Source organism: Struthio camelus, chromosome 2, assembly GCF_040807025.1.
Source record: "Struthio camelus isolate bStrCam1 chromosome 2, bStrCam1.hap1, whole genome shotgun sequence".
In the NCBI taxonomy this organism is placed as follows: domain Eukaryota; kingdom Metazoa; phylum Chordata; class Aves; order Struthioniformes; family Struthionidae; genus Struthio; species Struthio camelus.
This window is the reverse complement of record NC_090943.1, coordinates 37,992,946-38,013,856: the sequence shown is the minus strand read 5'-3', so window position 1 is coordinate 38,013,856 and position 20,911 is coordinate 37,992,946. Positions and strand designations below refer to the sequence as shown.

General features: G+C 38.0%; 1 protein-coding gene across 16 annotated transcripts in view; it reads left to right on the top strand.

The window, feature by feature from the left end:
• OSBPL3 (oxysterol binding protein like 3) overlaps positions 1-20,911 on the top strand; it is a 95,301-nt gene that overhangs the window by 70,351 nt on the left and 4,039 nt on the right. For 12 of the 16 annotated variants that reach the window (XM_068935163.1, XM_068935168.1, XM_068935160.1 and 9 more), the window contains 10 exons: positions 353-460; positions 3,467-3,601; positions 4,328-4,421; positions 7,998-8,248; positions 10,153-10,290; positions 13,002-13,065; positions 16,453-16,531; positions 18,518-18,662; positions 19,955-20,099; positions 20,777-20,903. In XM_068935163.1, coding sequence (XP_068791264.1) covers positions 353-460; positions 3,467-3,601; positions 4,328-4,421; positions 7,998-8,248; positions 10,153-10,290; positions 13,002-13,065; positions 16,453-16,531; positions 18,518-18,662; positions 19,955-20,099; positions 20,777-20,903 — 1,286 coding nt within the window. The remainder of the gene's footprint in view (positions 1-352; positions 461-3,466; positions 3,602-4,327; positions 4,422-7,997; positions 8,249-10,152; positions 10,291-13,001; positions 13,066-16,452; positions 16,532-18,517; positions 18,663-19,954; positions 20,100-20,776; positions 20,904-20,911) is intronic. The other 4 variants (XM_068935173.1, XM_068935172.1, XM_068935175.1 and 1 more) reach the window with 1 other exon arrangement.

Here is a 20,911-nt window from a genome sequence, read left to right as displayed (position 1 = left end):
ATGCATAAAACATATTTATAACTTAATAAATCAGCTTGCAGAACCTGGTGACCTGTAACAGTCCCGTATTCCCAGTCTCTTAACCTGAAATGTCCAAGCTCTCTTTAGCATTTGTTCTCCACTCTTGTCTTTTCTCTCACACTGAACAAAAATAGTTTTAATTTGAGAAGTAAGGAACATGATTTGAAGCATTTATAATAAATGATTTGTTGAACCAGTAAAAGCCTGTGTGATGATGTAGGTGTTTTATACTGTACTTTAAATACTATTCTCCCCTTTTTGCACAATAAAGCCACTGTTCAAATTAGCTGAGAGAACTTTATAGTCCCGATATTTTTGTTAAATGTTCCAGGCAATAGCACAAAACACAGATCTTAAAGACCGGTTACGCAGAATACATGCCGAATCTATGATCCTTGATTCAGCATCTAATGCAAAATCAAGTCCAGATTTGGTGAAGGTGGGTATGGTTTTCCTCTCTGTGATGTCTGTTATCTCAAGCCGCTACATCTAGACAGTGTTGCACAGCTGCATCTTGCCTTGATCTTCATGTCTTCCCTGCAGTGTATTGTATTAGCAAAAAGAGCCTGCTTTCATAGTTACAAATCATTTCTGATGATGTATTATGTAATTTTTAATTTTAAAGACTTCTTGTGAGCAGTTTTCCTGAGCACACTTCCATTGCTTTTTGCTACTAGCTCCAGTTTTCTCCCTCAGCTCCTGCCTGCTTCCCGTTTAGCATGAACAAAGCTGCCCCAGCCTTTCCTTAATGCTAGCTTTTTTTCTCCACCTTTTTCCTATGTTAGCTCTCAAGTTTTGTAGTTCTTTCTGTTGCCAGTCGTAATACTGTTAGCCTAGAAGACTGGCTAACAGTGTGTCTCGGTTAAGGTTTAGAAGCATTACTGGACACTCTTTTATAAAAGGAACAAAGAAGTGTGATGTAGGGGTAAGAGCTCTTTCAGCCACTTAGTTCTCTGTGTTTGAAAGCAGGATGTCATCAGCGTATCCAGTGAACCGTTTTGAGATATGCTGATGTCTAGACACACTTTTTTTCCCATTGTGACAGAATGAATATGATGTGTTTATATTCATGGCATCTAGATCTTAATAGTGCTAATGAGGGAAGCAAGAACTTTATTTCTGATGGTTTTTCCCAAATGTTAACTTAAACAAAAATTTGTTTTGCTTGTATTATAAATCTATTATTAGAAGTTAAATGTGTGTCATTTTTGTTTTTTGTTTTGAATTAAATTTATTTTCTTTCACTTTTAAAGAGGACTTAGTCATTCAGTCTGTTCACTTCTTCCACTTATTCTGGTATAATGTTTTTGGTAGAGCTGGATTTTGTTCATATACTTTTTTTAGGGGGGGAGGGGGTTAGATAATCATTCAAATGGCTTGTTCTTCTAACCCTGTGAGAATTTGAACAATACTTAGGCTGGTATCCAGGGAAGCATTAATGCAGTCTTTTTACTCTCAGCCGTTCCTTATTTTCTTACTTAGTAGAAGTCCTTGAAATGACAGTAGGTTATTTCTGAAACACATTCTATACAATACCTGCAGACATGCTAAAAATACCTTTCAAAAGGTCCCTTAAGGGTTTCATTCACAAATTCCCTGTGACATAGTTTGGGATGTACCTGAAGGGTAAAATAGCTTACACTGGACAAGTTTCATCTTAGTAAGATTGGCTGAAGATATAGTAGTGCTGTTGTGAGGAATACAGGGTCACTGCACAAAAACTTGACTCTAACTGATCCATCAAATAGTATGACAGACCTCAAAAAAATTGAAGCAGTATAAATGAGCTTTTCAAGCCTTGCATTAGATAAACGTTTAGTTTATCTATCGGGCAGCTTATGGTGTGGTTTATCATGCCAGAGCTGGAGTAGGAAGGAAGGAGAAATGAAACTTCCATGTGATAAATAGAAAAATTTTGTGTTCTTTCATGAACCCTTTTTTGCTGACTTTGCCTCTCAGATTAGAAGTGGTATTAGGAAAGCAATCCCGGTAACAACAGACGTGTGTAAAATTTTTTTTTGACTTATAGGCCAGTGTCTTTGCCTTCCCACAGAAGAGGTTGAGGTTGCCTGTTTTCTTGATGCTTTATCAAGAGCGTATAAGAAAAAGAGCTTTTGTGTGCTAACATTTTGGTTTGCTACCATTTCACCATTAGCAGCACACACTAAATAGCGTTCCATTCTATAGTAAAATCTTTCAGTGGAAATGCCTCAAATGAAGATTCATCATGTTTGATTATAGACTGATCAGAATAAGTGCAATTTGCTCACTGTATATGTTGTTGTAAACGTAAAACTACAAGGCTCTACTAATTATAGGCAACCTGGGACTGACTGATAAGGAGGAGAGAATGTACCAAGAGTGGGAATGGCGAAGTTAGATGCCTGAAAACTGCTGCAAGGACATGAGTGAATTATGATATGTTATTACCAGTTAAGCAGATGATGTCTTTTGTGGTGTCCTACAACCAGCTCTCATCCATTTGAAATATATCCCTGTAAAATTATGATAGTGAGGGCAGTCATGATGGCTAGTTACAAATCATCTCATGCAGAATGAAACTTGAGAGTAGTTGATACACTCCTTTGGGCCGTTGGCCTTTTTCTTTAGTAGTGATGGAGTTATCAGGAAAAACAGTAATGTACAGTCCTCCCCGGATGTTTTACTGCATTCACAGGGTGAAACAACAAGCCTTGATGCTCATCCCACCTTTAGTAGACAGCCTTTTGGAACTCTGCTAATGCCAACCATCTGTAGAGCACTTAGGACTTGCATGGCAAAAGTTACTGAGATGTCCATGGCAGTTGAATATGACTGCAGCGATAAAAGTAGTTTCATTTCTCTGGCTTTGGTAATATGCTGGTTTTAGTTAACAGGGAGTTGCTTCAGGTGTAGATTTGATCTAGTAACGCAGCATGGAAAGTAGTCTAGTGGAGAAAGAGAGCATTGCTCTTATATAGAAGGCTTCTTTGCTCCTCTAAATTTTGCATGCTCCTGTACTGCAAACTTTACATTAAGGGAGGAGAAGAATAATTCATTTGCTGAGATCAGAAGAGAATCTAAATCTACTATGTAATATAAAGAGGCAGGGATTTTGCTCGTTTGGGGGATTTCTGGTGATATGCTTGCATATATCTGACTGAATAAGTCACTCAAATAGCACTGTGTTTTTACATCTGCTTATAGGAGGAAAATATATGTGCAGTGCTATAACTGATTTACCGAATGTGCATTGCTTTCTTCTTTCGTTTTTCTTCTTTTTGGTCCATTTTTCTTTGTTTTTAGTTCCATCTTTGAAGCGCATGCTGCCTCTCAATAAATTAGAGGAGCATATGCAGTCTTCTCATAGTATTTTACAGCCCTTTAAGTTATATGGCTGTAGGTTTGCATTTATGAATGCTATTTGTGGTACTCTTCCTCTCAAAACTTTGCTTCTTTTATGCAGGAAAATTCAAGAGAAGAAAGCAGAGGTCTGGTTCACCAGATCTCCAATGAAAGCAGACTGTCTATTGCTGACTCCCTCACAGAGTTTTTCGATGCACAGGAGGTCCTGCTGTCTGCTAGCTCTTCAGAAAATGAGGTGTGAGCACTAAGATTAGACATCATTCTGATGTTGTTCATTATCTACTAATTGAACTTTTGGTCTTTCCAAGTGCTAATTGCAAATCAGATGACTGTCAAAAAATGAAATGCTTTGAAAATTATTACACCAGGTGTATTTATTTGTTGCCACTTCCTCTTCACAATAAAACGTAATAAGTATTACGGAGAAGTCTTAGGTGCCCACTGACGAAAACGTAAAACTAGTAGCTTGTCAAACAGGTAGCTTGTGAATGGTATAGTATGCAGATATCATGTATCTTGTACTGTCTGCCTTGACTCATCATACAGGTACTTAAGAAATTGTATCAGAGAAATATATATTCATACCTGTCTTTGTGGTAGCTGCAGGTTACTTTGGGGCTGAGGCCATGTATATTGAAACTTAATAGTCCATTTTGTTACCTCTCTAGGACTACATAAAAATCTGAGATGTTGATAGGAAGAAAGGCTTCTTAGCTGTGGGGTCAAAGAAGATGAACTATCTTTTCACTGAAAGAGTAGTTGAATTAGTCAATGATGGTGATCTCTCCCAAACTCAGTTTTGTCCTTTCAGATCTCCTTAGTACTTTTCAGCAATACTGAAACACAGTAGAAACAACTCAGATCTGTTAATAATTGCAGCTGAAATAACAATGCTAGTGAGTGTATGGGATTACTTTTAGCAAGTGACATATCTTGCTTTCTTTCCCCACCCCATGCTCAGATATCAGATGATGATTCGTATGTGAGTGATATCAGTGACAATGTCTCAGAGGATAACCTAAGCAATGACATGGAGAATGAAAGGCAAACTTTAGGTAAGTTCAGTGTTTTGTAGTATTGTGTTCTGAAATGGTTTTGTTTGTTTCTTTTTTTTTCCCCCCCCCTTGTCTTTCTAGAAGTTATGTGATATCACAGGTTTTGAGATTTAACAGCCAGTGTTCGTTCTTTTACAGCCTCAAATTGTTTTCGAACAGCATAGTTAGGCTAATCTGATAAACAACTGTGCCCTGGCGCTGTTAAAGTAGGATGGTGGTTCTGTATCAATGGAGAAGCACCTATTTTCATGCCTTATCTTGTGCTACTGAACTGCTCGATTTCTTTCATGTCCGTGAGATTTTTTTCTGAAGCAGCAAACCCTAGGTGCTTGCCATTTTTCAAAGAGTAATTTTCTTTTGTCAATCTGTGTTTTTAGTCTACCATTTAACAACCACATTCAGAGTTTTGTTGTTTTTAACACAATTTTTAATGTTTAAAGGAACCTGAGCATAATTACACATCAACAGGTCTGGTGTGTGACCGTAAGGTGACTTCTTTGCATTTTGTAATCATGCTGCTCTTTTTAAAAAAAAAAAAAAAAAAAAAAAAAAAAGTACTTATTTAACAGTCTTGCTAATTGGAGATAGAATCAAAAAAGAGAGTGAGGAATTGGTCAGAACATGCTAATTAGCTATGTTGTACTGCCTTCGCATTTCTGCTAACTAGACTCTGCTGGACTCTACTGTGGACTCTACTCTATCAGTATATTTTATCTTCAATAATGCTGAACAGTGGTTTCCTACTAGCAGCTCTTTCCTGGTCGTTTTCAAGGAACAATGGATCCCCATGAGCGCAGGCTGGTTTGAAATGCCTGGAGATCTGTTGTATTTTCTAACTGTGTAAAAAAACTAAGGTTTCTTGTTTGTTTATTTTTTTGAAAGATAGGAAAGAATCGAGATTAACTTTGCTTGTAATCTGGACCTTAGAATGTTGCATTAGTGTGGCTGCTCAGCTCCTACTTCTTGTAACAGATTATCATCAAAACTCTTCTGTATCAGCAGTGCTTCCACGTGCTTCTGGTAGCTGCTGCCTCTGTGCTTTGGGTACCCTGCCACTCCTATTAATAATCAAACTTGGTGTCTTTTTCCTACGTGGGCTTTAGCTGAACCGGAAGCTATGGGATTATGATTAAATCCTCTGGGCACTGTGATAGAGCAGATCGGACCCGATGATCATAATGGCCCATCTGGCTTTAAAAGTCCTTCGGTGTTGGCAGTGTTGCTGCCCATTTATCGTAACACTTGCAAACCAGAACTGGTCTGTCTTTTTTTCTGGGGAGTTGGAGGGGAAAGGGGAGATTTATTGTGTAGAAAACTTGGCATCTAAACAACTTCTCAGATTAACCTAACCACTGAGCAAGCCCCAGAAACCTTAAAGGAGGTTAATGACAGCTGTGTGGTCTGCCTCCCAGGCAGGAACGTTTCATTTAGGTGCATAGATGAATACACAGTGTTAGGTTTCAGACCTCCTGCTGCATTGTGTGAACTATTCTTCCCCCCACCCCCAGGCTTGTCATATCTTCTGTTGCAGTTATTTCTGTGCTGTGTCTTGTAGAACCCCTTTTCTGTGACTGCGAATGGAGCCTCACCAGTTTACGCCGTTTAACGTGCTGATCCAGAATACCTGGTTAAGTTGATACGTGTTCATTTGGAAATTGTCAAAGGACATGATTTAATCCTATTTCAAAGAGCTCTTTTGAACAAGAGCAGGTTATTAGCGCTTACCTCCTTTCTCTTCAGATATCCCCTTACTCCTGAGGTGTTTAAGGAAGCATTCTTTTTTTATTTTATTTTTTCCTCTTCTATTATTAAATAAAGTTTTCCAGCACGGAAGTACAGAAGCCAGCCCCTTAGAAAAGACAGTGTTAACAGTGCAATTGTTTCAGGTAGGTTTTCTGGTTCATAATGCCTATGGCCTTTTTATGCAGAACAGAAGAGTTTGTAACAAAAACAGATTTGCAGTAACTCAGTAACAGCAGGTGGCAGGACTTTTAGTTTTGTGAGTGGCAGGAAAGATGGAAAGTTTTTCCTCAAGGCTTTGAGAATGCTGATTACACTTGAAAACCTCCCTCTGAGCTATTGGCTAGCATACGTGGCAGTGATCCGGAAGTAAGCCCTTGTGGTTATCTGTTTTTTGTCACTGCTGGTATCGTGCTTGTGTCAGTGTAACAACAGAGGAAATAATGGTTGAAATTGTGCATTTAAGGGCAGTGATTCTTTGGGCACGTTTCTTTGGGCAGGAGAGGTGTGCTGCCCTGTACTGTTTCCATCCCTCTGAGACAAAGCCGTCTGGGGAAAGCCATAAAAAGTTTTTCCTTATGTTCAGGAAGTTCTGTCTGAGCATAAGGAAAAACTTCTTTACTGTGAGGTTGACAAAGCACCGGAACAGGTTGCCTGGAGAGATTGTGGAGTTTCCATCCCTGAAGATACTCATAAGCCATCTGGACACAATCTTGGGCACTGTGGTCTAGGTGACCCTGCTTGAACAGGAGAGTTGGACTAGATGATCTCTAGAGGTCCCTCCCAACCTCAGCCATTCTGTATGTGATTCTGTGCGTGCATGTGATTCTGTGTATATATGAGGGCACAGATTGGCTGACTGGGGCAATACCCAAAGTTCTCCAAATGGCAACTGATTCTAACGCAAGCGCTTTCTGGATGCTTCTAATCATGTAAAGGTAAAATACATGATGTAATGGGGAGCATATTCCTCTCTGAAATGAGATTTATGTACAGCTAAGCAGCCTTTTCAGGCCAATGCCTGTTGCAGAGGCTTGTGGCTCTATTCTGTTCTTCTAGCTTCTGTTCTCTATTCAAGATTGCTTTGACATACCAACAGAGAGCTCAGATATTCTTGTGGCTATGAGAGTCCTTCTCCTGGATCTTCAGCAAGCCCATAGCTCTACTGTTGCTTCAGCTTTTCCGCCTTTAAAACAAGTCACTTCTGTACCAATATATGGATGTATTTAGAAGCTAACACCACTAAAATTTTTAAAATGCATAATACTATGAGGACCATTGTAGAAAAGCCTGTATATAAACCTGTGGCACAGTAAATTTCCCTTGTAGGAGTATTCAGATAAATAGTAAGAGATACTTAGGAGGTGTTTTGACACTTGGATCTGGAAGTTACACCTTGCCTTCTGAGAAGTGTCAGTTTAATTGAAGTTCTGTCAAGGAAGGAGGTTTTTATGTCACTTAAATGTATAGGAATATATATCCTTTACAAATAGGATAGTTACAATATTTACTCTTTCAAATTCAACTGAAAGCCTGAGGCTCTTCTTATAACCTTTAACAGAAGGAAGGCAATTTTTCTATTAAACGTTTCTGTTTCATTTGTACTTGGAATTTATATCAGTTAAAATTTATTGAAATTAAAATCTTGCTCTTAATTTTACCTTTTTATAGCAGGGTGCCTTCAAACCACAAGGGGCATATTTGAATGAAGTGTGGGGGTGGAAGGAAGTTTTGACAGGAAAAAAAGACTGTTTTGTCCCCTTTGTGAATGTGCGTTAAAATATCCACTATAAGTAAACAATGAATTGATTGACTTGTTTTGCCACTTCCTTTCAGATTGTATTTCTGAAAGTGGAAATGGATGCATTTCTGAACGGAGAACATGTTTGCCAGCTCCGTGTCCTAATACTAGTAACATCAGCCTATGGAATATCCTGAGAAATAACATAGGAAAGGATCTCTCCAAAGTGGCCATGCCCGTTGAACTGAATGAGCCACTTAACACCCTTCAGCGTCTCTGCGAAGAACTGGAATACAGTGAACTGCTAGATAAAGCAGCACACACACCCGATCCATTTGAAAGGATGGTAAACATATTTTATTCCAAGTATTTAGCAGCATTGAATATAATCAGAACAGAGTACAAACAATCTGCCAAAGAAGTGAAGATACTCTGTTCCATTTTTTTTTTCTCTCAGCTGAGAGGCAGACTCTCCAAAATGAACACTGTGATATATAGCATATGTGTCTGTGCATGCTTACACACCCAGTCTTTGGTTCTTCTGCATAATTTCTGTTGCTTTAACAAGAAGTAACTCTCCTCAAATGCCTTGCTGTCCTGCAGGGTTAAACAAAGGAGAAGTGTAGATCTGTTTACCAAGTTTTTCTCTGTAAGATTAAAAATTTACAGAAAAAAAGGGGGATTTGAACTAGTATATACTTCCCTCATGCATATGAAGACTACAGTGTATGTGTGCATAAAGAACACCGGATCTTCCAGCGCTACACTACTATGATCTCTTTATATTAACCAGATGAGTTCCCTTGGATTTATTAACTGCCATGAAATGTTCAGCATTTCAAAACTTAGCAATACCTGTAGATATCAAGTACAGTAATGGTGTCATCTGCTGCCAATGAAGAACGCTGAGTTCAGAATTTGGCAAATGGACAAGGGAAAAATGCATTTCAGCTGTGTTTTGCTTCCAATGTATAAGCCTGTAAATGAGGGATTGAAAGCTCTCTAAATTCTCTTAATTTAAGGTTATTGATTGTCCCTTAAAATGAATCGAGCCTTTTCAGCTCAACATATCTTATGTTAAAATGAGACTATTAATGAGTATAAATAATTGTACTATAAATCCCATTTGGAAAGACTCTTCTTGCTTTCTGACACTCTGCAAGGATTATAATTCAGTATCAGTCAGATTAAATTGCATCTTTATTTTCATTGTGTGCAAAAACAAGTCCTCTTCAGAGGACAGAGGGTGTGCCTCTTAATTGGATTTTTAGGTGCATGGCTTTTTTTGCTTTCTTGAGAACATATGTTAAAAGAAAAAGGAAATGAGCAGTAGTTCTTTATATGGAAGTGAAAACAAGCCTTTTCACTTTATCCTACTCCCAAGTCCTGGGAAGCTGAGACTCAGGATGAAATGCTCTTCTCCATGGAAGAATTCCCAAGGCAAAGATAAAGTTAGCTGTTGCGTAGTGCTTGTGATAGCTTACTTCAGAATGACTCTTTTACGGATAGAGTTCCTGAGACCAAAAGGGAGAGTGTCTACACTTCCACAAGGTGAGGAGAAGGGAATGAAAGGAAGAAAAATGGTACAGGAGACATCCATCAAGGTCTGCTGACCAAGCCCAAAGTTTAATTCCTCAAGTTTAGGAGTTATGCTGAGCTCACTGCAGTAACTTGGAAGGAACACCTTTGTCTCAATCACAGCACAGAAAAGTTTCATTATTAGGTAACAGTCAGCATACAATAGACAAATGACAGTTCAAACTAATACATAAGCCACAGCAAACTGTGAAACTCATCCAGTATTTCTTGTGCCCTGCATAGGAAAAGGATAGCTGGTAGATCCATAGAATTGGGGACCATAACTGCAAAAGCCAGTTGTAATACAAAATCTTAGTGATTTCTAAGCTTACAGCTTCTTACTGTGTATATTTCAGTTCTTCAGTTCTATGTTGCTTCAAACAGTTTTCAGATATATCATTTTCAGTTGATGACATTTTTGTAGTGTTTGACCCTAACAGCTTCATCATTGGGCCCTTGAAAGGGCTATCTGAAGTATAAATAATTCTATAATATTTGAATTATTGCTTAACTTTTAGTAGGCATACGTGTTTATTTTTCCATGATTTGCGAGTACGTAGAATGTGATGTGAAGATGAGACTTTTTTCCTCCCTCTGTAAAATCAGAATGTGTAGTAAAAATGGTATGTGGCTGTGGTTAATTAATCAAAATTCTGTGTATGTTATTCCCAGGTGTACATAGCTGCGTTTGCAACATCTGCCTATGCATCCAGTTACTACCGAGCTGGAAGTAAGCCGTTTAATCCTGTGCTTGGAGAAACGTATGAATGTATTCGTGAAGATAAGGGTTTCCAATTTTTTGCTGAACAGGTACTATATACTGCAACACTTAAATTTACTGTTTGATAGACTGCTTAATTCTGAATGCATGACTGGAATCCTGTGGAGTTAATAGCAAAATAAAAAATTAATTTATAAAACCTGGGCCCAGCAAAACTGAAGGGACGCTGTAAAACTGTAAATGAACGAAATTGCTTCATTCATGGAGGAAATTCCATCTCACTCTGGGATGGAACATGGCAACTAATAGCTGACAGTGAGAAGCAAAGGCTGTCTGCTCCAGTAGCTGGATATCTTGGCTAACCAGAGTGTGGTTCCCCACACTGAAATCTGATCAGGACTATAAGTAGCTTTCATATTCTTGTCATGTTTTTTTTGTATGTTTAGGATCATGAAAAACATTGCATTATCTTCTGCTGTTCAATGTCCTCTTACATAAAAGTGAAATAAGAGTCAAACGACCAGTAGTATTTTCTGTGGCAACCTGAATCTTTCTCCTCCCTGTCTAAATGCTTTGTGGGCCATGCCTTTCAAATTTGGTACCACAGATTAATAGTTGAAGGATGTATACAGCACAACAAGATTTGAGTGTGGCTCTAACTGGTCCCCCAAAAGGAGAATAATTATGAACTATCGGTGAAAAATACCAAATTTAAACCAGTCCAGTTACCAAAATAGTTAAGCTTGAGACATGTGCTAAAAAGAAATAGACTTTAAATAATCTGATGCCTGTCAGAATAAGGATGATTAAAAGCTATCTTATTCCATAGAAACAAAAACTACAAAATGTGAGGTGGGCAGCATTGCATAACCTTGAAATTTGATGAGAGAGCCTTATAAGAGGCTTCCATTAGGAAATTAAGTTTTTTGACAAACTCTGAAGGTAGAACATGGTGTACAAGACACTATACAACTGACACTGTGTGCTATGTGATCTTTCCCTAGTCTCAGGAAGAGTCACTGGCATGTGCAAAATAAAAATAAAAATAAAAAAGCAAAATAGGAAGGGCATGTGGTGAATTTTCGAGTTCTGGTAACATGTCTGATTCTTTTCTATATTTAATTCTAAGATGATGTATAGAGCACTGGAGTTAGCAGCATAACAACAAATTAGAGTGACAACATGACAAATAAAGCTTGTTAATGAAGTTATTGATAATTTGAATGAAAGGAAAAGATTTTTCTCTTGAATACTGGATAAATCAGTTATGAAGACTGACCTCTTTTTTTTTTTTTTTTTAAAGAGGAATTTTAAAACATCAGGAGCTTGGACTGTTAACTTTTGTTCTAGTATGTGCAGTAAATGACATTTAACTTAAAAAGTTGTAAAGTTAGTGTATTTAATATGGATGGAGGAGTATAAGAAAGGTGTGTATAGGAGGAAAGAAGTTTCATGCAGCTTGCAAGCGTTAAATCTTTTTCTTTGCATCAGGAGCTGTTGCTTGTTACTTGTTTGGGAAAGCATTTTGATGCTTGCTGTAGATAATCTATAGTGTGGATACTCTATGTAATCCATGTAATATGCAAAATGTATAAAATGGTGTGGATTCCCATCTCTCTATACAGTGAGTTTAGAATAACCCTACTTTATCTCCAGGAGCTTATTCAGGAATTAAAACAGTTTAAGTGAGAGCTAAGTTTAACCTGTGAATTATAGTGACATCTAGGGTTAATCTGGGTGAAGTAAATGAGATACACAGCGTTGCCCCAGGTAAATTAGGACATAACTGAGAGTAATTAGTTCTGTGGTTTTTTGGTGGTGTTTTTTTTTTGTTTGTTTTGTTTTAATTAACTAGAGGTTTTTAAGAACTGGATGCCTGTGGGGAAAAAAATGCTCAATAACAAATTTGCAAAATGAGTAGCAAAGATGATAGTGACACTGCCGCATTTGAGCCATGTATGCGGTTGAAGAATGAAATTCAGAGTAGTAATTAGCAACTCTAGTTGAAAATTAAGTTGTCTTTGTAGAGAGAACAGTAGGGATTACACATCAAAGAGCTGGTCCAGGTGAGTTCTTAGTCACGTTCACCCAGAAGAGTTCTGTCAGGAAAGAGTGGCCGCTTCTACTTTATGCGGTCACTTTATCATTTACTGTTTTTTTAACAATTGTATTTTTGTTTGTTTGTTTACAGTTCTTGCTTTGCTGTTTTAGTGGTTGCCCTTAATCGTATATGTGCTATTACCCAAAGCTCATCAAAATGCTTAGTTTCAGACTAGAAAAAATGTCAGGTGTTTGCTATCACAGTAGTAGTTGACTCTGGATGGAATTTCATAGTCCTATTTCTCCACTCATAGCCCTCAGAGATGCTGAGTGTTGCCCTCTCCCTTTGTAGTCAGAGGGATTTGTTGATATTTATTGTACAGAAGAACTTGGCCCTTTGTTTCTTTACTTCTCTGGGGGTAAAGTACAACTTCTATTAATATATGAATGGGTCCCTAAGGCTAAATGTAGTTATCACATTTGAGACAACGTGCAAAACATATAGTTAAATTTTCACGCGATGATCAAAAATCCACAGGCCTTTTTAAAATAAAAGTGCTTCCCATTTCTTTCAAGGCTTTCTTAGTCCTCAATACCTTATTAATCTTACTGGTTCCTCCTTCAGGACACAACTGCAAAAGGAAAGTTAACTGTTCAAATTGTAAATGCCGTATATAAAAAATGAAAACAAACAAACAAAAAAACTGTTCAAGTTTTAATGTTTATCTTTTTTTCGCCTCCTTTCATGTCTTGCTATTAGGTCAGTCACCATCCGCCTATTTCTGCATGCCATGCTGAATCTGTGAATTTTGCTATTTGGCAAGGTAACTTTTCAGTCTATCTTTTGCTTTTACAGCCTTAATAACGGTTTCATTGTACGTCTAACAGGAAATATCTAGAAGCTGGGAAGAGATGAACTTTCCTAACTGTTTAAATCATATTGGAACTGTTCTAAGAAACTCTAGCCTTTACTTACTACCATGCTTTTTTGCCTGTTTTTTTTTGCCATTATGAAAATTTCTCTTTCATAGCATTAAATAAACACTCTCTTCATGTACAAATATCTGCATTTCTTGAAATTTTCTGAAATGTTTTCTCTGTTTTTTTTATTTTGTTTACTAGTGAATAGTTATACCTCATGATATTAAAAAAAAAAAAAAAAAGCCAACAACTTAGAATAGAATTTGAAAGAACTGCAGGTTAGATCCTGAGCCCCAGCAGGTATTGCAATCCAGTTTTGAAAATAATTTCCAAAAATGTGCGTAACAGCAGGGACAGATATATTTACTGTCACTTTCTCCATTAGCATTATTACAGTATGGTAGGATTTTGTGTTGATGGACTACTAACATCCAGTATTTCCAAAAAAAAAAAAAAAAAGTGCATTTGCTGTGTAACCCTGGTCATTTGCTGTGTAACTCTGGTGAAGATGTCAGCCAGTTACAATATCTACGTGGTTAGGTATTTTTGGAGTGTACACAGAGCATAACCATGCCTTTTAATGGAGCTGAAATTCTTCAGCCAGAGTTTGGTCAATTCACAATGTAGCTGTGTTAATTCTGTTACAATTGACTCTGTTCACTTGATTACAGTTGCTGTGGATGGAGCCATGCTGAACAAAAATCAGACCTCTCTCATTAGTCTGGATTTCATTATTCAGCCTAATTCTGCGCTCTGTAAAATACATGACAGGAAACTTTTGTACTTCAAAAAGCAGAGAGGACCAAAAAGTTACTCAGTAACTCAATACTGTATATAGAAGACTAGATAGCAGCCTGTCTTAATAAAAACTAAAGAGACTGATTTATTTATTAAAAGATCTTGAAAATGGTCATCTGGCAACTGTTGTAACATGCGTTTAGAGAACAAGGTTCTTCTCTAAAGATAAGAGCTGGGAAGCTGAGCAAGGAGAATGAGAATCTGAGCTCTGCCTTTGATGCCCCAGGAGACTGAGTCAGGGCGCAGCAGTGTGTTGTTTTTTTTTTTTTTTTTTTTTTTAAAAAGCGGCTAGTTGAGTTTGTGGGAGACAGACAATGATTTTCGTAAATGCTGTGGCTCTTGCTATAGGGCTGTCCTAATTTAGATTCAAAAGATTAATGTTACGTTCATCCTAAAGGTAGCTTATCAGTGAGGCAAGTTCCTCCTGGGTGCAAATATCCTTTTGCTTACGATATGATATCCAAGAAGTCGGACCTCAGCTACGTTGCCAGAGGTGCAAAATTTCCACAGGCCTCACTGCATTTAGGAAGGCTGCAGGGTAGAGTTCAGAGATCAGATTTATATTTGCTCTGTAAATTTAAGAAGCTGTCACTGTACTTAAGCAAAAGGCTCTTGGGATTCAGATGTTCTACTGTATCTGAAGAAATGAAATGCATTTAATACTTATGTTTGTTTTCTGTAAAATACTTCTGTCGGTTTTCTTTTCTCCTTTTCCTGACAATGCTGTCATCCTATCACGCATTGACCTCAGTTTCTCAGTCACAGCATTCAGAAATCTCATGATCATGTCTAGCGAGCCGGAAGACTGAGTTCTGACAGGGGCAGTTATTTTGAAAACTGTTTTTTGTGCCTTATGAGACTGACGCTATTTTTTTGTAGCGCTCATTTGCAGAGGAGGAGTGCGGATACATGTACAATAGACATCTAAAATAGGAAGTTCCAGCTATTTACAGTATCTGCACCTGAATTGGTCTGGGCATAGCTTTGAAATAATGGTTCACTTTGTTAGCTGTCCTAAAATTTTTGGGTTATCAAGTTAAACACTGATTCCCAAGATGTTTCCAGTGTACTGATCACTGTGTGACAGCCTTGCCATTTATGAGAACGTAGAACACAAGTCTGCTAGAGTTCAACAGTTTGACCCTCTGCAGGGTGTGTCTGTTCTTGACATCTCTCTTACTTGGTGGTAGATACTTGGAGAATGTAACTATTTCAGCATAGAATAAAGAGCAGGTTAGATGTAGCTTAGTATTTATTTATTTTAATCTTGCATTTGCCCTTTCTTTTCCATCCACTACGGAAGAGAAAGTTAGCACAGAGTTTGGCTAAATGCCATCATAATCAGGGTAGTTTTGGACCTCTTATCATACAGTATAGGAATTACAACAGAATTTCTTTTGCCAAAGATGCTGACACAGCATAAACCCTCCAAACCAAAAGGGAGGTCCTATTCTGAAGTGATAAGACGAGAATCATTTGTCTATTAGGAATTCTCTCCTATGTCCCATTCCCTCACCTTTGCAGCGGTAGGCAGCTTAGTGGCTCAGCCCTGTCACTGCCACTTACGTGTTGGGAAGATGCATGCTCTCCTAACTGCAGTTTGAGCATCCATCTCACAGCCAGCGTAACAGCTTCCTCCCCACAATTGCATGGGACATGGTGTTTCGATTTTCCTTGTATATTAGTACTAGCATCTTTTTGAAACTAGAGATGAATTTTTCCATCGTTCTCAGATTAGATGGGAAGCAGTTGGAGTTCCTAGTGTCTAGCAAGGATGCCACCCCCCAGGCTCTGAAGCTGCTATGAAAGTTACTGCCTGGTTATTTAGCCCGATTTAACTATACCCCTTGTGTGATGTTTCTCTGCCCATGTTTATTTTGCTTGCAGGTGTTTTTGCTAACTTAATAAACCCCTTCATAAATTTGCCTAAACTTGCATTGAGCTGTCTTTTGGAGAAAACGACATGAAACCTGGACAGCTCTTTCTATGATTCAAACCAGATTTTAAATAGGCCGGTTAAACTTCTAGGGGAAATTGAACTAAAACCCTCTCCAACTTGTGCCTTCTGAATCATTCTCTTGCTGCTTTATTGCAGATGTTTTTAGGTGGTATATTTTTGTATCTGAAACCCTGCTCTAGTTTTTGGAAACGTCTGCATCCATTCACCAGCAGTATTGAATTCCAGACGAATGTATACTGTCTATAAATAGCTAATTCAAATTCCCCTCTTTTGAACAAGTTTTTAACAGATGTATCTTGTCTAAACTTTTGGTGCCTTTTTTTTTTTTTAAATAACCAGTAATGTAATGAAAAAACATGGAACTATTCAAAGGTCCATAGCATTACTTTGAAAACTGTATTATGTTGCACTTTGTCATTTTACATTTTCTTGAGAATGAAATAAAGTCCAAAAATAGATTGATTTGGCAGTGCCTATGACTAAACATGACCTTTTTTTTTTTTTTTTTTTTTCCCTCCTCCTCCTGTTTCAGATGTAAGATGGAAAAACAAATTCTGGGGAAAGTCCATGGAAATTGTTCCAGTTGGTACAACACATGTAACTCTGCCAGCGTAAGTGGTGCAATAGCATGTTGCTGTACACACACAGACACACTACTTTTACCCAAATAAGAACAAGCTGTACAGTGCCATATTAGACCTTTGGAAGAATAAGTGATTATGAAATTCCTCTCACCCGCCCCTTTCCTTTAACAGTAGCGTTAGCTCTTCCAAAGGTTAAAAACAAAAGATAAAATAAAAACAATTACTCCTGGATCTCTTGATGAGTTGGTGCTTTGGTTCGGTACAATTTGAATTTCAAGCTACATGCGTTTTAACCTTACACGAAAATATTACCTGGTGGAGGAAGATGCAAATTCTTTCTCTATTTTTTTAGAACAGCCACAGAGCTCTGTGGAAGAGACAGCCTTTGTGCCTATCTGTGCGTTGCCTAACACTATGGGGCTCTGGTCTGTGGCTGAGGCCGATAGCCATTATCACTGGATAAATAATTACTTAATAATAATTACTTGAGTGATCAACAGCACCAGTAGCATATCTGGTGTGTTTTATCAAAGGAAGTAAGTAGCCAATGTAGTAAAGTGTTAGATAGAGTTTTATTTTAAATATCTGCAGTGTTCACATGCTGGATTATCAGTGTTCATTATAGATCAAACAATTGAAATCCCTTAAAAATTGTCCCATGTCCATCTTATTTGCAGAGCCAGAGGTCTAAAGTTTAAGTAATGTTCCAGGTAAACCTGTTTTCCAAAGAGAGTCTACAAATTTGATTATTTTGCCATCTGAAAAAAAAATGCAAGAACCCAACTGATAAAAGAAAAAGGCATGTTTAGTTTGTCTTAAGTGGATAAAATTGGATATAGGTTGTGCATAAAAGATGTGTTCTCTTGTTCATAGTGGCTAGCCTAAACTGAGGAGCGAAAGATCTCTAGGATGTGAATGAAGGGTCAGAGGCAAAGTAATTAATGGATTAGGGCCCATGGGTGGCTGATGAACTGCAGTCTTTGCTGCGATGCATATGTGGTCTGCATGTGCTGGTTTGTATCCCTATGGGAAAAGTATCAGCTCTAGAATTTGCTACAAAAAAGGCTCTGTCTATTGAGGCTAGGCAGAAATGAAGCATCAGTTTTAAGGTTATTTTTGGAGCACACACAGTATTTTTAATGTGCATAATAGAGCACGTGAACTGCAGGTAGGGGCAGGAAAACAAGTTGCTGTGGATAAACTGGCAGTGTATCTGCTAGTCCATAGGAACTGCCCTTGCATATGCTCTTACAATGCATTAAGTGAGAATGAGTAGGTAAGGGGAAGTAGGGAAAGATGCTAATATCCTCATGGGATGCAAGCTGATAAACACATTTCTGTGAGCTGAAGGCGGCTGCTATGAGGAAACTGGTGCTCTGCAAGTACCTTTTACCTTAACCGTCACGAGGACAGACTTTGAGCTTTTATAAAGCTGTTTTGTAAAAACATCTACTTTTTAAATGAAAGATGAAGTGTTATTTTATCTATTGGTATTCCTGTTCATCTCTCACCATTTGCTCTCTTCTAGCATGCAACTGCATCTTGAACAAGCTGGTAAGAGCTTTTGCTCTTGACTGGAGCATGCACATAGGGTCAGCCTCAAGGGCTTGAACCAAGCTCATTGCAGTCAATAAAGAGACTTCTGTTGACTCCAGTGGCGCATATGCTCGTGTTGTGACTTTCCGCTACGTAACAGACTAGGAAATGAGGCGTTGTAGCCAGCAGAACATATTAGAATGATTACTTTGGGAAACTTAAGCTCATAAAGAGGGGCAGAGAAACAGAGAACTGAATTCAAAACTGTAGTTTATACCAGAAGTAAAAAGGGTTTTCTAGGAGGCAGGATGTCTTTGGGACAAGAAAATTGAGGCATTCAAAAATAATTTTGTGTGTTATTGTCTTTTTTAATTAAGAAAAGATTTGCAAAAAATTCTACTTAATAGTAATAATAATAAATTTTATGTGCTAGTCTAAACATTGCATGAGTTTTCTCTTGTATGTAATTTCTTCCAGTTTTGGAGATCATTATGAGTGGAACAAGGTGACCTCTTGCATCCATAACATCTTAAGCGGGCAAAGATGGATTGAACACTATGGAGAGATCATCATCAAAAATCTTAACGATGACACTTGTCACTGCAAACTGACTTTCATAAAGGTGACTTCCAGTAACCACAGCAATGTTGGCAGTGCCCTTTCTAACAAGCACAGCAGTAGGTGGATGCTGTCTGCTGAAGCAGAGTACAACTGCTTAAAAGCTGTGTTTTCTTATAGTTCTGCTATAATTACCTCTGATTCTTGTAAGACTTTGCTGAAGGAACTGCAACTCATTCGGCAGAGCCAGGGAAGAAAGTAAAGCAACAGCTTTCTCAGATGATTCCAGTCAAGGTGTAGAATAGTATAAAGAGGAGAAAGGAAGAAATATCATCAAACACCTATATTTGTGTTTGACAAGAGAGATAGGCACAAGGCGTCTACTGGCAGTGGTCCGCTGCATGCCTCCTGCTAACCGATTTGTGAGTGCTGTGGATGCGTTCGTCCCAGCAGCTGTAGAACCAGCTCTTGCACAGATGCTTCACTGACAGGGGAGCCCATGCTCTTTTCTAGCTCTTTTTCTACGTTTTGTTGTGGAAAACATTGCTGCTGTTCAGAACTTCTGCTTTGGTACCAGGCATCAGACGTAACATCCTGAAGAAATTCCCTTGATAACTGAAATTAAAATTACTTTGGCAGTAGATTAAATGACTTCTTCCTCGTAAAAGGAAATCAGCTGGAAACCTAAAATGATGCCAGAATTTTTCACCCGAGACAGTGTTTTGCACAACATACTAGGAGACTTGTTTTAATCCAAGTTTTCCAAGTCTGACTGCTGGGACAAAGCTATGCTTGTCATAGCTTGTCTCTCTCTACTTTCTAGCAATCATTGAAGTTTGTTTGTTTGGTTGGTTTTTTTTTAATCCAAATACTAAGCTGCAAGTACTGTAATGTCTTTATAGAGTTGCAATGGATGTTTGGAGCTCAAATTTTAAAGAATGAGAGACTGTAGATACTTACACCTTTGATATTATAAATTGACTAAAGTGCAGTTTACTTTGAGTATCTGTTCCTTCTCAGCTGTTCTTCTTCCTCTTCTTCAAATCTGGGAGAATGTGGATAAACAAGTCAAGAATTGGCGTTTCCTGTCACTGGGCAAAATTGAAAGTCAGCTATGCTTCATCCAGTACTGCCCCTAAAAAAGGCAAACAAAATAGATACGTTTCTCAACATTAGTATTTTAATGAGCTGATTAATAATACTCAGAGCAGTTCTCTGTAAATGGTACTGTAATTCACACTTACAGGAGTAGTTTTCATTTCAAAAACACAGGCTACAACAAGGTGCTACACGCATGGTAAAATCATTTGCACTTAGTCCTATGTACCTTTTTTCTCTTGTTCTTTTTAATTCTAGGCAAAATATTGGAATCCAAATGCACATGAGATTGAAGGCAGTGTCATGGATAAAACTGGGAAAGTTGTGCATCGACTTTTTGGGAAATGGCATGACAGTTTATACTGTGGGACTTCATCCTCTTCAAACTGCATATGGAGAGCAAGTTAGTGGTCAGAACGGTTGAATGTGAAGTGGTCAGAATTTTAAATCTACTTGAGAATAAACTTGCTATCTGTTTTCATCTTATTTATTAGGCTTCAATTTCTTATTTTCTCTATGTGGAAAAATGTATTAAATGCTTGACAAAAATCTGTAGGCCAAAAGAATAAATCATTTAACTTAATATTGAGATAACTTCATCCCATGACTCTGCGTTTTCCCCATTCTCCCTTGGTTGGGGGTATAGTTTTCACGTTTGCATGTGAAGGGTGTATTGAGGACTCCACAAATGGAAGGGGGGGGACACTTTATTTGTAAAGAACTGCAGTTGATTTCTTGTATTAAACATTGGGGGATAGCCCCCAAAGCTCAACTGTGTAATGTGAGCCATATGTGAACTTCACTCAAACCCTTGGGGGTTTGTGTCTACTGTAGTTTGGAAAGCACTGGGGTAGTACCATGTACCTTGTCATAGTTTCTCTTTGGCTCAAAGAGAGGACAGAAATCTGTTTGGATGCAGTTTCTCAGAGATTTTCTCTTTTGTCACAACACAAGTAAGTATCTCTTATTCCCCCAAAATTGAGATGAAGAGATGAAGAAATGACGGAGGGGAAGTTTAGAAGGTTCCTTCTAAAGACGAAAGCATTTAATTGGAATTCTGAATGTACTTTTCTCTTGTAGATCCAATGCCTAAAGATCATGAACAGTGGTATGGATTTACTCAGTTTGCATTGGAGTTAAATGAACTGGACCCGCAAACTAGACCGTTGCTACCGTCCACTGATACACGTTTTAGGCCAGACCAAAGGTAAGAAG